Source organism: Papio anubis, chromosome X, assembly GCF_008728515.1.
Source record: "Papio anubis isolate 15944 chromosome X, Panubis1.0, whole genome shotgun sequence".
In the NCBI taxonomy this organism is placed as follows: domain Eukaryota; kingdom Metazoa; phylum Chordata; class Mammalia; order Primates; family Cercopithecidae; genus Papio; species Papio anubis.
In genome coordinates, this window is record NC_044996.1 from 19,050,695 (window position 1) to 19,065,783 (window position 15,089).

General features: G+C 36.5%; 1 protein-coding gene across 8 annotated transcripts in view; it reads right to left on the reverse strand.

The window, feature by feature from the left end:
- The window catches only part of INTS6L (integrator complex subunit 6 like), a 62,563-nt gene that overhangs the window by 11,157 nt on the left and 36,317 nt on the right, over positions 1-15,089 (reverse strand). For 5 of the 8 annotated variants that reach the window (XR_002519513.2, XR_002519514.2, XM_021932718.2 and 2 more), the window contains 2 exons: positions 1,901-1,995; positions 780-890 (listed from right to left, as the gene is read on the reverse strand). Coding sequence is in view for 5 of the 8 variants with exons in the window: in XM_021932718.2 (XP_021788410.1) it covers positions 780-890; positions 1,901-1,995 (206 nt within the window). In the remaining 3 variants the exon portion in view is untranslated. The remainder of the gene's footprint in view (positions 1-779; positions 891-1,900; positions 1,996-15,089) is intronic. The other 3 variants (XR_002519515.2, XM_021932719.2, XM_003918317.5) reach the window with 1 other exon arrangement.

The window sequence follows — 15,089 nt, forward strand, 5'->3', positions numbered from 1 at the left end:
GTAAAACTGCTACATTAGTTTGTCATATAACGTAACACATTCATATGGAAGTAAAGCTCTAACTCAGTAGTTCTCAAATATTTCCATCCTACAAGAATGGGCTAAGTAGAGGTGAGAAGTATGATAAGGAACGGTGAGTGGAGGATGAGGTACTAATAGAGAGGGGCAGGCAAGGGACAAGGTGAATAATGGCAAATGAGGAACAGGTGGAGGGTGAGAAGAGAGGAAACTGAGCTCCACTCTTCAGCTCCCCTTGGGGTCTATCACCCTCTAGTGTGAGGAACACTGGTCTCATCTCCCCACTCTCCAGGGGAAAGCATATAGTTCTTTATCCAAGGGCTAGCATGTGAGTATAAGTCCTTCACATGCCTGAAAACTAATCTCAGACAAGTCATTCAATCACACCATGCCTCAGTGTGCTGACCTAAACAGGAGGGATGCTGTAGCCCAGAGTGATCTGAGGAGGAACTAGGTTGAAGATAGACAAAATGTGACCCATGAGAGAAGTCTATTAAGCCTCTGCCCCATATCAACCAGCTTGTGGGTAGGACAAACTGGCAGGCAAAAGGAGAAATGGCACAGCATCAAATGATACTGACAGACCCTTAACTGCAGCTTAATGGTGAAGCTAGAAGCCATAGAGAATCACATTATTACTAATCCATAAAGTGTAGAGATATATACACATTTAATTTGAAAAATTACAGTTACACTAAAGAATAAGGAAATGCACTTCTGAGGGCAAAGGATTTTTGTTTGTTTGTTTTTACCAATACTACCTGTTGGCTGAGTTTTTTAAGGTAAGAGATAACACTGTAACTAAGTCCACAATCTAAATTATCTGATATCAGATTTGGAGCTCCCATCATCCTTAGTGCTTTCTTTAATGGCTATAAGGAAACAAAATACACAACAGTAAGAATAGAATAAATCTTAAAATACTCAAAGTTCAGTTATAAGGGGCAAAGGGACATGATTCATTTCTTAGAAGTCAAGGTGCTGCACATAAAACCAAACATGGAACATTAAAAAGTGGCAATGAAAATAGCAGAGAAGTCAGGAGCAGAAAGTAAAAAAAATCAGAAGAGAGTGGGATAAGAAGAGCAAGTAACAGCAAATTCAAACAAGTAAATTGCATTCAATCTTATTTCCCAAATCATCAAATCATTTCACATTGCATTTTATTGTTTGCCCCATTACTGCCATGGTAAACAGTAACACACCCCAATTTCTCCTCCCAGTGACACCAATGGTACCATTTAAGATTCTGCCTTTTCACCTCTAGAAACTTGGCTTAAAGTTTGTCACATCAACCTCTGAAATGATTTTGGTAATCTTGATTTAGGTTATATCACCAGTTCAAAATCATGAATACTTCACATTATAAAAACCAAAATGAGGTCAAGTCATTTCTTAATCTGTTTAGATTTCACCTCCCACCACCAGTGCCCCAACTTCATGCTGTGTCTAGGACACATTTAAGAGGCAATAGGCAACTGTAATGTCTTCAGATTTTCTTTTTCCAGAGGGAAACCCCATACTGAGAATTTCTAGAGTTAAAAAGGGAAGTTGATGTAATATATGAATCCGGATCTATTTATTCTTAAATTCCAATATTATAATTTCATAAGGTTACTTTTAATAAGAGAAACATAGATGTGTTTTATAAAAATAACCATGGCAGTTAAAGGAATAAAATAGAGAAAACAGTTCTCTTTTGTGCCGCCATGACATCTCCAAACTCTTACACATGATTTGAGAAGACAGTGACAACACAAATATCTGTAAAATAAAAAGATATCTCTCTTATTGCAACAGTAAAAGCTTTTGATCACTAACATTTTTTGTGACAAGAATCATCATTGATACAGTTAATACATATATACACACAAATACATACTAATAGGTAGTACGGAGGCAGAGTTTTTAAGTAGCTGTCAAAAGCCTGTCGCCACTTCAGATTTGGCTTAAGCTTGTGAACTTTAAACAAGTCATCTGTAATAGAAAAATAAAATATTACATCATTCTAGTACTGAGTTCTAAAATATAATCAAGCAACCCACATCTAGAAACTTCAGCTTTTAATGTAGATGAAAATTTCACTGGCGTTTATTTGATTATCTTTTTTAGTGGTTGTATTATTTACCAAAATTATATATAGTATTTTTTCTAAAAAATGAAATAAATTCCTAAGTTACATATTCCTCTTTCATCTGCAATGCTACATGAAATACAATATTAAAACAATGATTTTGATCCACTTGAAATATTTTCCCAACCTCTTACATATTGGTAACTCTAGTAATTTTCACCTCAGCGGCAATCCATGGTCACTGGTTGATGGAATAACATTTATTTCATTTAAACATAGAGGGTGTTATACATTTTGCTGAAAGGTCAAGGTAAGAGACTTTACAAAGTATATATGAACAAAAGCTAAGCCTATAATTTCTAGGCAGTGATGAGCAAGCTCTAAAACTATATTTTGGGCCAGGCGTAGTGGCTCACACCTGTAATTCTAACACTTTGAGAGGCTCAGGTGGATGAATCACTTGAGCCCAGAAGTTTGAGACCAGCCTGGGCAACACAATGAGACCCCCATCTCTATAAAAAAAAACAAATGAAAATTAGCCAGGTCTGGTGGCATATGCCTGTAGCTGGGGAGGTTGAGGCAGGAGGATTGCTTGAGCCTGGGAGGTTGAGGCTGCAGTAAGCTGTGATCGTACCATTGCACTCCAGCCTGGATGACAGAGCAAGATCCTGTCTCAAAAAACATAATAAAATAAAATAAAATAATAAAATAAAAATTTTAATCAGTCTATGCTTTGTTTAGCCATATTTCCCTGCCTCTTCATTTTATTTTTTAATTTCCATGATCACACATTTTGAGCCAAACTTTAGGTCACTCACTGACCTAAAGTCATTGGGTGATACTAAAAGCACTATTAAAAGTAAGTACAGATGTTAGGTTGAAGTTTAAAATTCTGTACAACAACTAAACATGTTTCTTGAATACCATGTACTAAAAGTATTTGAACTAAAAATATTTACCTAAGTAGACATTCCCTATCTTTTCACACTTAAATTTAATTATTTTAATAATCTAAATACATTTTTATATACTGCATGAAAATTTCCTTCACATCTCATTATTTCCAAGTGTAAGAAAAAAATATTTTTTCTAATATAATAAAAATATAAAAATTGGAATCCCCAGACATCAACATGAATCTGCCACATATACTATAGGTACCAAAGACACTATAAATTCATGCTTTATTTTGTGTCTTAAGGTTTTATTAGTATTTTTTTTAAAAAATGCTTTACTTACAGAGACAAAACCATCCCTATCCCACATGCGTAATTTACTTACAAATAGGGCTATTCTTTGAAATTCTGAATTACTTTAGTTAAGAAAAGTGACATATTTCCTTCCTTTTACAGCTATAATAAATTATTCACTCCTGCTGAAACAAATTTAAATGAATTTACAAAGTCATAAAACATAGGTCTTTTGTTAAAGATTTGAAGATATTTCTGGTTCATTGCAGCAAGTGGAGCCTTTAACGACCATTCATATCCTGACAGAAAGGAATGAGAGACCATGGGTATATCCTGTTATACCATGTCTTTATGTGGAGTCTGTTGGGAATTAGGCAGATTTTGGAAACTAACAGACAAACATAAATACTGGAGAAATTTTTAGATATATAATACTCTTTGTATTTCTAACAATGCCAAGTGCAATGATTCCACCAAGGAGATCGTTTAGGCTAATTATTTTCTGCCAGAGTTTTAAAATGGGGGTCAGGAGAAGAAAGATAATCTTCTGCAGTCTAGATTAAGAGTAGAGAGCTTCTAGTGTGACAGTGCCTTAGTCACTACCTCTGTAGCTCAGCAAATTATTTCCATAGGATTAAATACCCATTCACATGGACTCCCTAGGATGGTACAGTAAAGGTGTCATATGAACAATTAGCTGATCAACATTTGAAAGAAGAGGTGATGGCAGTGTAGAATGAATGAAAGTAAAATGATACTGCCAACACCTCAAAAATGACTGGTATTTTCTCTTCCAGTTCCTTTCTCCCCATTTCTTTCTTCAAAGAGAGGGAAGACCTGGGTTTGAGTTCAAGCTCAGCCACATCCTTAGCTCAGTGAGTTTGGAGAAATCGCCTTTGTAAGCCTCCATTTCATCTATAAAATGGGTCAGATGATAATTGCCTTACCACAAGACTATTCTAAGGAACTACATAATATATGTGTGAAAGCCCCATACAAAATGAAAAACAAACAAACCAGTATAAGCTGTTAAGCACCAGATACATAGTGACTGATACACATCAAAGTATCCTGCTTCTATTCTCTATCCTCCTACCTCTCCCTTTCTTCCTCCTGATCATAACTGGTTTTAATATGGAACTACATTTTATTTTTTACACAAGCCCTCAGTTCTGAATTTAAAAGAACAGGTTGATTGAATGTGGTATATTTAAGAAAAGGAAAAAAAACTTGTTACAAATGCTCTAATTTCTGTAGTTATTAGGTCTCAATAGAAAAATTAATTTCCTAATTGGGAAAGAGTCCTTTGCTAACTACAACAATCTGGTGACCTCCTTAATGACATGATTCTGGTAGCTTATTGATACAATTAAGCCTCATTTATCTATTCCAGAAAATGAGATGTTTTATATTTTCTAGTAAGTTTTAGTGCATAAGTAATTAAACTTTCATGACCTTAATTTGATTGAAATCTGGTATTAATAAAAAGAAAACAAGGGACACTATTATGAACAATTACTGTACTATGTAGTAATATAGTGATGCTTCTGGACTTATGAAGTCTGTGTAACTTAACTTGCCCTTTTACAAACTGTCCCTCTCCACTAAAACTGTAAAATTATACAATAACCGTACAGTATATTCTTAGTATAAGAAAGCAGTGCCTTCGAGAGCTACTAAGATAATGTAGATATTAATAACGAAAATAATAACAACATTTATTGAGCACTTACTATTTGCCAGGCAAGTTCTAAACAATTTAACTGTATTAACTCATTTAATTCCAACTAAATCCCTTTGAGGTAAGTACTATCATCATCCCCATTTCACTAATGAGGAAACTGAGGCATAGAGAGGTTAAGTATCTTGCCCAAGGTCATGAAACTAGCAAGTAGCAGAGCCAGATTCATACCTGGGCAGCTATGACCTCTAGCCCAAACTCTTAACCACTATAGATGTTAAACTACCCAGAGAATTAAGTAATTATGGAAATGTTGAGTTTTTGTTTATTTCAGAAACTCACAAGGAATCCCAAGTTTGGACTTCAGGAGCTCAAGGACCTCCAGCCTCAAAGGGTGTTAAAAATCCTATACTCCTCAGAAAACACAGGTTACAGAAAGGCCTGGAGATGGATATTTGAAGCCAGGGGGCAGAATGGGAACTGAGTCAAGATCGGGATGGACCCTAGCTGAATGTATGGGATTAGGGAACAGGGGAAGAGTCAAAGATGCCTCCAGAGTTTCTGGTGTGGGATGTCTGCATAGACATGGTGATGCCACTAACTAAACTGTGGAGAGAGGAGGAAGAGCATGGTAAGGTAAGAGTTCAGCTTGGCTTGAAGACATTCTTGAAACATCCAGAAGGCTGTTGGGCAACCGAAATAATTTAGGTCATCATGCTCTAGGCAAGGTTGGAGTCTCAGTGTTATAGGCTAAGGAAGACCAGGCACAGATGCCACACATATCTTACTGGTGACAGAAGACACTTCAAACAGAAGAAACACTTGACATTTGAGGAATAGAGCGATACAAACTAAAAGGTGGCCAGGAAGACAGTGTCAGGATTTGACTTGGCAGAGTGCTGAGGAGTTTGGGGATGGGCATCACGTGGCAACTTAAGCAAAGAAGGTTTTAGGCAAAAAAGAACTGAATGCTTGATCACACTATAATCATTCTTCTTAACCATTATGTCATGCCTTCATCTGACCTCTATTACCTGAAAGACGAGCAAAGGCAAAGATGAGAGGATGGGTCTTGCTATTGTAAAGTGCTCTATATCCTGATAGCTACTGGAAGACCAGCTACTCTAGTTAAAGGAATTTTCAGGGAATAATCTGGAAGGCAGGCTGGACTTAGACAAAAGATGGGACCCTATAGCTCAGCCCATAATAGTTGCATAGGACTTTCACCACTGCTCAGTAGTAATGAGGTCACCACTACCCCTATGGTGTCAGTAGAGGTCAAATGTGGAAGACAATGAAGCATTCCTACCTCTTCCAGCCAGGAAGGTATCATTCTAGGGGGGGATCCAGAACTCCCACCCGCACACAACAATAACAAGGAGACCCCTCCCTTTTGGTGTCAATGAAGACCAAGTGGCGAGCCTGAACTTCTACCTGGCATGAATGAGGCAACACCTCCCAATTTCTCCAAAAGAGTGTGAGAGGAAGTAAGTTAAAACAGAAGGTTTAAGTAAGATCCAGAGATTCGTAAGAAAATACTGAAAATGTACAGGAAAAAAAATCACTTATACCAAGAACCAGGAAGATCTCAAACTTATTATTGTTATTATTATTTTTGAGACAGAGTAGCACTCCATCACCCAGGCTGGAGTGCAGTGGCGTGATTTGGGCTTACTACAACCTCTGCCTCCCAAATGCAAATGAGTGTCGTGCCTCAGACCCCTGAGTAGTGGGAATTACAGGTGTGTACCACCATGCTCGGCTAATTTTTGTATTTTTAGTAAGGACGGGGTTGTACCATGTTGGCCAGGCTAGTCTGGTCTGGAACTCCTAACCTCAAGTGATCCACCTGCCTTGGCCTCCCAAATGCTGTGATTAAGGTGTGAGCCACCGCGCCTGGCCTCAAAATTAATTTAAAAAGACAATTAAGGGATGTTGACACCAAGATAATAGAGATGTTAAAAATATCCAATTTAAAGCAGCCATCATAAAACATGTTTCAAAAAATAATATGAGCAGGCTCGAAACAAATGAAAACACATGCAAAGAAATAGAAAATAAGAATAGAAGATATAAAGAATAACTAAATGGAAATTTTAGAATTAAAAAAATACAATAACCAAAACAAAAAGCTCAGTAGATAGGCTCAACAACAGAATGCAGGGGACAGAGCAAATAATCAATGAACTAGAAAATAGAACAATGTAAATTACCCAATCTGAATAACAGAGAAAATAGAATGAAAACAATGAACGGAGCCTAACGAACCTATGAAACTACAAGAAAGGATCTAACATTCATGTCAACAGAATCCTGGAAGGAGAAGAGAAAGAAAGTGGGGCTGAGAAAGTACTCAAGGTAATAATGGCTGAAAAGTGGCCAAATTTGGAAGGAGAAATAAACCTACAGATTCAAGAAGCTCAGTGAACCTCAAACAAAATAATCTCAGAGAAATGCATGCCAAGACACATCATAATCAAACTTCCGAAAACTAAAGGCAGAAATAAATCTTGAAAGCAAAGAAAAACAATACCTCACTTACAGAGGAAAAACAATTAGGATTAAAGTAGATTTCTTATTAGAAACCAAAAGAACAGAAGGCAGTTACACAGCATTTTGCTAGTGCTGAAATAACAGTACTGTCAACCGAGAATTCGATACCCAGCAAAAAAAAAAAAAAAATATATATATATATATATATATATACACACACACATATATATATACACACACACACAAAAATATATATATATTTCAGGAATGAAGGGAAAATCAAGATATTCTCAGATGAAGAGAAACTAAGAGAATTTGTCACTAGCAGACCTATCCTTAAAAAACAGCTAAAGATGTTCTTTAAACAGAAATTAAATATAAAAGAACAAATCTTGAATTATCAGGAAGAAAGAACAGGATATGCCAAAATATGGTTTAAAACAATAGACTTTCATCCTGAGTTTTCTAAATTATGTTTGACAGTTGAAGCGAAAGTTATAACAAGGCCGCATGTGTTTCTAATTGTACATAAAATAGTTCAGATAATTTTAGTATAAGTGGAGGAGGGTAAGGGAATATAATGAGAGATAAAGTTTCTATATTCCACTCAAATTAGTAAAATAATGAGAACGAGTAGACTTTGGTAATTTATGCATATATAACACCTGGAGCAATCACTAAAAAAGCTATCCAAACAAATATACTTGAAAGTACTATAGGTAAAAGAAAATAGAATTCTAAAAAACGTTTAAATAACCCAAAAGATGCCAGTAAAATGAAAACAGAGAAAAGAAAAATAGAACAAAGAGAAAACAATACTATAAGATGGCATACTTAAGCCCTAACATAACAATAATCACATTAAATGCAGATATCTAAATACAACAATTAGAAAACAAAGATTGGCAGAGTGGATTAAAAAACATGACCCAAAAATGTGCTGTCCATAAGAAACTCACTTAAACAAAATAGTTACAGGCAAGTTCAAAGTAAAATGATAGAAAAAGATATATAATGCAAACGTCAAAGAAAAACAGAAGTGGATACATTAGTAGCAGATAAAGCAGACTTAAGAGCAAAGAAAGGCCGGGCGCGGTGGCTCAAGCCTGTAATCCCAGCACTTTGGGAGGCCGAGACGGGTGGATCACGAGGTTAGGAGATCGAGACCATCCTGGCTAACACGGTGAAACCCCGTCTCTACTAAAAAAAAATACAAAAAACTAGCCGGGCGAGGTGGCGGGTGCCTGTAGTCCCAGCTACTCGGGAGGCTGAGGCAGGAGAATGGCGTAAACCCGGGAGGCGGAGCTTGCAGTGAGCTGAGATCTGGCCACTGCACTCCAGCCTGGGCGATAGAGCGAGACTCCGTCTCAAAAAAAAAAAAAAAAGAGCAAAGAAAATTAGCAAAGATACATTACATAATGATCCATCAAGGAAGAATACACCATGATTCTAAATGTATATGAACCAAGTAAAAGCTGCAAAATAGTTGAAGCAAAAATTGATGGAACTGAAAAAGAAATAGACAAATCCACAATTATAGTTGGAGACTTCAATACCCCTCTCTCAAAAACTGATAGAGCAAATAGACAGAAAATCAACAAGGATATAGCAGAACACCATCAACCAACAGGAATAATTTAACCCTTCTAGAATATCCTACCAAACAACATGAGACCGTACATTATTCTCAAGCACCGCTGGAATATATATTAAGACAGAAAATATCATTTGCCATAAAGCAAATGGCAACATATTTATAAGAGTAGATATCAAATACAGATGTGTCCTCTGACCATGATGGAATTCAAGCTAGAAACTAGTAACAAAAAGATAATAGGTAAATTTCAAAACACTTGGAAATTGAACAATACACTTCTAAATAATCTATGGGTCAAATAAGTCTCAGGAGAAATCAAAAGACAAAGTAAAGTGAATGAAAATGAAGGACAACATGTAAAATTTGTGAAAAGCAGCTAAATTAGTTCTGAGAGAAATTAAAGGCTAAGTACTACTTACAACAGAAAAAAGGAAAAGGATCAAACCAATAATCTAAGATCCCATACCAAGAATCAAAAAAGAGAAGCAAAACAAACAAAGTAAGGAGAAGAAAGGAAATAAAGAAATCAATGAAATTTTAAAAAGAAAAAAATTGATAAGATTAATGAAACAGCTGATTCTTTGATGAGATGAATAAAAGTAACAAACACCTAGCAAGGCTGACAAAGACAAAGAAGACATCAGATCCATGTTATCAATACCAAGAATAATATAGGTGATATCACTAAAGACTCTGTACACATCAAAAGGACAATAAGGGATTGCCAAGAATGACTCTACACACACAAATTTCACAACTTAGATGAAATGGACAAATGGACTGATTCCTCAAAAGGACACATAACCACATTTCACTCAATTAAGTACATAATTTGAATAACCCTATAACTATGAAACAAATTGAATTTTAAAATTAATAATTTTAAAACTCCCAACAGGAATGTTTAGAACTAGATAGTTTCACTCAGGAATTCTATCAAATTTACAGAATGATTAATACCAATTATACACAATCTTTCCCAGAAAACAGAATAGGAGAAGCACTTCCCAATTCATTTTATGAAGAGCTTGTATTACCTTGATACTAAAACCAAAGACAACAACAAAAAAGACAACTACAGGCCAATATCTTTCATGAATATAAACACAAAATTACTCAACAAAATATTAGCACATAGAACTCAGTAATATATATGAAAAGAATTATATGCCATGACCAAGTGAGATTTATTTCAGGGGTAGAAAGCTGGTTCAATATTTGAAAATTAGTGTAATCCATCATACTTACAGACTAAAGAAGAAAAATCATATGGTCATATCAAATGATGCAGAAAGAACATTTGAGGCCGGGCCCAGTGGCTCGCGCCTGTAATCTCAGCACTCTGGGAGGCCAAGGCAGATGGATCACCTGAGGTCAGGAGTTCAAGACCATCTTGCCCAATGTGGTGAAACCCCATCTTTGACTGAAATTATAAAAATTAGCAAATCATGGTGGTATATGCCTGTAATCCAGCTACTTGGGAGGCTGAGGCAGGAGAACTGCCTGAATCCAGGAGGTGGAGGTTGCAGTGAACTGAGATCATGCCATTGCACCCCAGCCTGGGCAACACAGCAAGCCCCGTCTCTACTAAAAATACAAAAAATTAGCCAGGCGTGGCGGTGGACTCCTGTAGTCCCAGCCACTTGGAAGGCTGAGGCAGGAGAATGGCGTGAACCTAGAAGGTGGAGCTCACAGTGAGCCGAGATCGCGCCACTGCACTCCAGCCTGGGCAACTGAGCTAGACTCCATTTCAAAAAAAAAGAAAGAGTGAGCATTTGAGAAGCTCTAACACCTATTTATGATTTTTAAAAACTCGGAAAAATACAAATAGAAGGGGAACTCTTTAACCTTTTTTTTTTGTGAGATGGAGTTTTGCACTGTCTCCCAGGCTGGAGAGCAGTGGCGTGATCTCGGCTGATTGCAACCTCCACCTCCCGGGTTCGAGCAATTCTCCCGCCTCAGCCTCCCAAGTAGTTGGGACTACAGGTGTGTGCCACCATGCCAGCTAATTTTTGTAATTTTTAGTAGAGATGAGGTTTTGCCATGTTGGTCAGGCTGGTCTTGAACTCCTGATCTCAGGTGATCAGACTGCCTTGGCTTCCCAAAGTGCTGAGATTACAGGCGTGAGCCACCGCACCCAGCCAGAACTCTTCAATTTGATAAAGAAAATCTACAAAAGCATTATGCTTAATTGAAGAATGAATAGTGCATAGTCAAGCACTGATGGAACATACATCTTACCACTGCCATTCAACACAGTGCTGGAAGTTCTCTACAGTACAGTAAGGCAAGAAAAGAAAAGAAAAAGCATAAAGATAAGAATAGAAAAGGTAAAACTGTCTCTATTTGCAGGTGACATAATTGTCTACATTGAAAATTTCAGGGAATCTATAAAACTCTCCTACAACTAATAAGTGAGCTCAGTAAAGTTGCAGGATACAATATTAACATAAAAATCAACCGTATTTGTATATACTAGCAGTGAACATGTAGATACCAACATCAAAAATATAATACCATTTGCAATTACTCAAAAAATGAAGTAGGTATAAATATAACAAAATATGCACTGTATTTGTATGCGGAAAACTGCATAACACCAATGAAAGATCAGAAAAGATCTAAATAAGTATTTGCAAGTCACCTATCTGTCAGAGGGCTAGTATCTACAATATATAAAGAACTTCCAAAACTCAACAGTAACAAAAGCAAACAATCTAATTAAAATATAGGGAAAAGTCAGTTCACCGAAGAACATATACAATGGCACATGAGCACATAGAAAGATGGTCAATATTGTTAGCCATTAGGGAAATACAAATTAAAACCACAGTGCTGTATCAGTATACACCTATCAAAATGGCTAAAATTTAAAAAATACTAACACCACCAAAGGCTGATGAAGATGCAGAGAAACTGGTTCACTCATACACTAATGGTGGGAATGTAAAATAGTATAGCTACTCTGGAAAACACTTAAGCTGTTTCTTAAATAACTAAACATGCAACTACCATAGGATCTAGCAATTTCACTCCTGGGCATTTATCTCAGAGAAGTGAAGACTTATGTTCAAACCTGGAAGCAAATGTTTACAGTAGCTTTATTCACAATAGCCAAAAAGCATAAACAACACAGATGTCCTTCAACAGGTGAACAGGTGGAGAATCTGTGGTATATTCATGTCATAGTTTGTAAACTCAGCAGTGAAGAGGAACAAACTATTGATACTTGCAACAACCTGAAGGAATCTCTAGAGAATTACACTGAGTGAAAAAAGCCAATCCCAAAAGGTTACATACTGAATGGTTCCATTTATATAACATTCTTGATATAATAAAATTATAGACATGTAGAACAGATTAGTGGTTGGCAGTGGTTAAGGAGGGGATGGGTACAGGAGGCAGGTAGATGTGGCTATAATAGGGCCTCATAAGGGATCTTTATGGTGATGAAAATGTTCTGTATCTTCACTGCATCAATGTTAATATCACAACTGTGATACTGTACTGTAGTTTTGCAAGATTTACTCTAAGAGAAAACTGAGGCAAAGAGTGTATAGATCTTTCAGGCATTTTTAAAAATGTTATTAAAGGCCGGATGTGGCTTTCGCCTTTCCGTAATCCCAGCACTTTGGGAGGCCGACGGGCGGATCACAGGTCAGGAGATCGAGACCATCCTGGCTAACACGGGGAAACCCCGCCCTACTAAAAAAATACAAAAAACTAGCCGGGCGGGCGTGGCGGGCTCTGTGGTCCCAGCTACCGAGGCTGGGAGGCAGGAGAATGGCGGAACCCTCGAGGCGGAGTTTTGCAGTGAGCTGAGATCCCGCCACCGCATCTGTGCCTGGGCCAGAGGTCTGACCATTTGGAGGTGTTTGTTTAAGACCAGCCTGGAAAACATGGTGAAACCTCGCCTCAAAATACAAAAAGTAGCTGGGCGTGGTGGTGCGCGCCTGTAAACCCAGCTACTTGGGAGGCTGAGGCAGGATAATCACTTGAACCCAGGAGGCGGAGGTTGCAGTGAGCCAAGATCATGCCCTTACACTCTGGCTTGGGTGACAGAGACAGACTCTATCTCAAAAAAAAAAAAAAAAAACAGAAAAGAAAAGAAAAAGAAAAAGAAATAAATTGTGATTAAAAACACGTAATACTTACCATCTTAACCATTTTCAACTGTACAGTCCAATAGTGTTAACTGTATGCATATTGCTGTGCCACAGATCTCTAGAGGTTTTTCACCTTACAAAACTGAAACTCAGTTACACACTGAAGAACAAGTCCCCATTTCCCCCTCACCCAGCCTCTGTGTCTATGAGTTTGACTACTTTTAATACCTCATATAAGTGGAATCATACAATATTTGTCATTTGGCTTATTTCACTTAGCATAAGTCCACTAGGTTCATCCATATTGTAGCATGTCACAAAATTTCCTTCTTAAGGCTAAATAATATTCCATTGCATGTATATATACCACATTTTCTTTATTCATTTATCCAACAGTGGCATTTTTTTTTTTTGGCTATTGTAAATATTGCTGCAGTGAACATGGGTGTGCAAATATATCTTCAAGATTCTGGATTCAATTCTTTTGGATATATACTCAGAAATGGGATTGCTGGATCATATGGTTAATTCTATTTTTAATTATTTGAGGTACTTCTGTTTTCCATATTGGTTGCACCATTTTACATTCCCAAGGGTGCACAAGAATTCCAATTTCTCCACATCTTTACCAACACTTCTCATTTTCTGTTTTTGTGATAGTGACCATCCTGAGGGGTGTAATGTAATGCCTTACTGTAGTTTTGATTTGCATTTCTGTAATGATTAGTGATGTTGAGCATCTTTTGATATGCTTGTTGACAATTTGTACCTCTTCCTTGGAGAAATATCTATTCAAGTCCTTTGTCCATTTTTTAAGCAGGCTATTTAGGGTTTTGTTTTTGTTTTGCTATTGAAATGTAAGACCTCCTTATATTTTTTGGAATTTAAGCCCTTATAAGATATATGGTTCGCAAATATTTTCTCCTATTCCACAGGTTGCCTTTTCACTCTGTTGATCATGTTCCTTGATGCACAAGCTTTTAAGTTTGATACAGTCCCATGTATCTAGTTTTGTTTTTGTAGCCTGTGCTTTTCAGGTCATCTCTTTTTATATTATTTCTTACAACTGCATGTGAATCTACAATTATCTCAAAATAAAAAGTGTGTAAGTGGTATGCAGTATCTGTTCTTCTGTGTCTGGCTTATTTCACTCAGCATAATGTTTTCTAGCATAGTACCTACAGTTAACAATACGGATTGTGTACTTGAAAGATCAGTAAGAGGGTAGATCTTATCAGGGCAGGAGGAAACTCTTGGAGGTGACTGATAGGTTTATGACATAGATTGAGGTGATGGTTTAATGGGTATATACTTATCTCCAAACTCATCAAGTTGTATACATCAAGTATGTACAGCTTTTTGTATGTCAATAGATCAAGTAGATCAAAAAAATGTACTTAAAAATAGAAAAATAATACCATTAACAGTGTAAGTGAAGATTACATAGTCTAATCTCTTCACTTTATAGTTGTGGAAACTGAAGTCATAAAGACATATTTAAGAAAAGGGATAAATAAATCTGCAAAATACAGATACTTTTTTACTGGCAGTCTTATTAATCTGAAAGATATAACCTATATTATATGTTAATGATAATCAGCTCTTAGAAAGAGAACATCCCTCTTAGGTTGGACTAAGAAATAAAGTAGATAGGTTATATAAAATAATCATGCTAATACATTTAAAATGACTCATTCTTAAACTTCTTAACTCAACATTTGAAAGTATTGCAATTTCAGTATATTCAATGTATGCTGTATTTATAGCACTAAAAGTCTCATAGTTTTAGTGATCATATGAAAACTTAGTAAAGATTTGACTGTTTTTGCAAAAATTAAGAAACTCCATGAAATAAAAACATTTACAACTTTACAACTAGAAGGATACTGTGCAGTAAGTACTACATTACTCTAAACAGATGTGGCTCTTC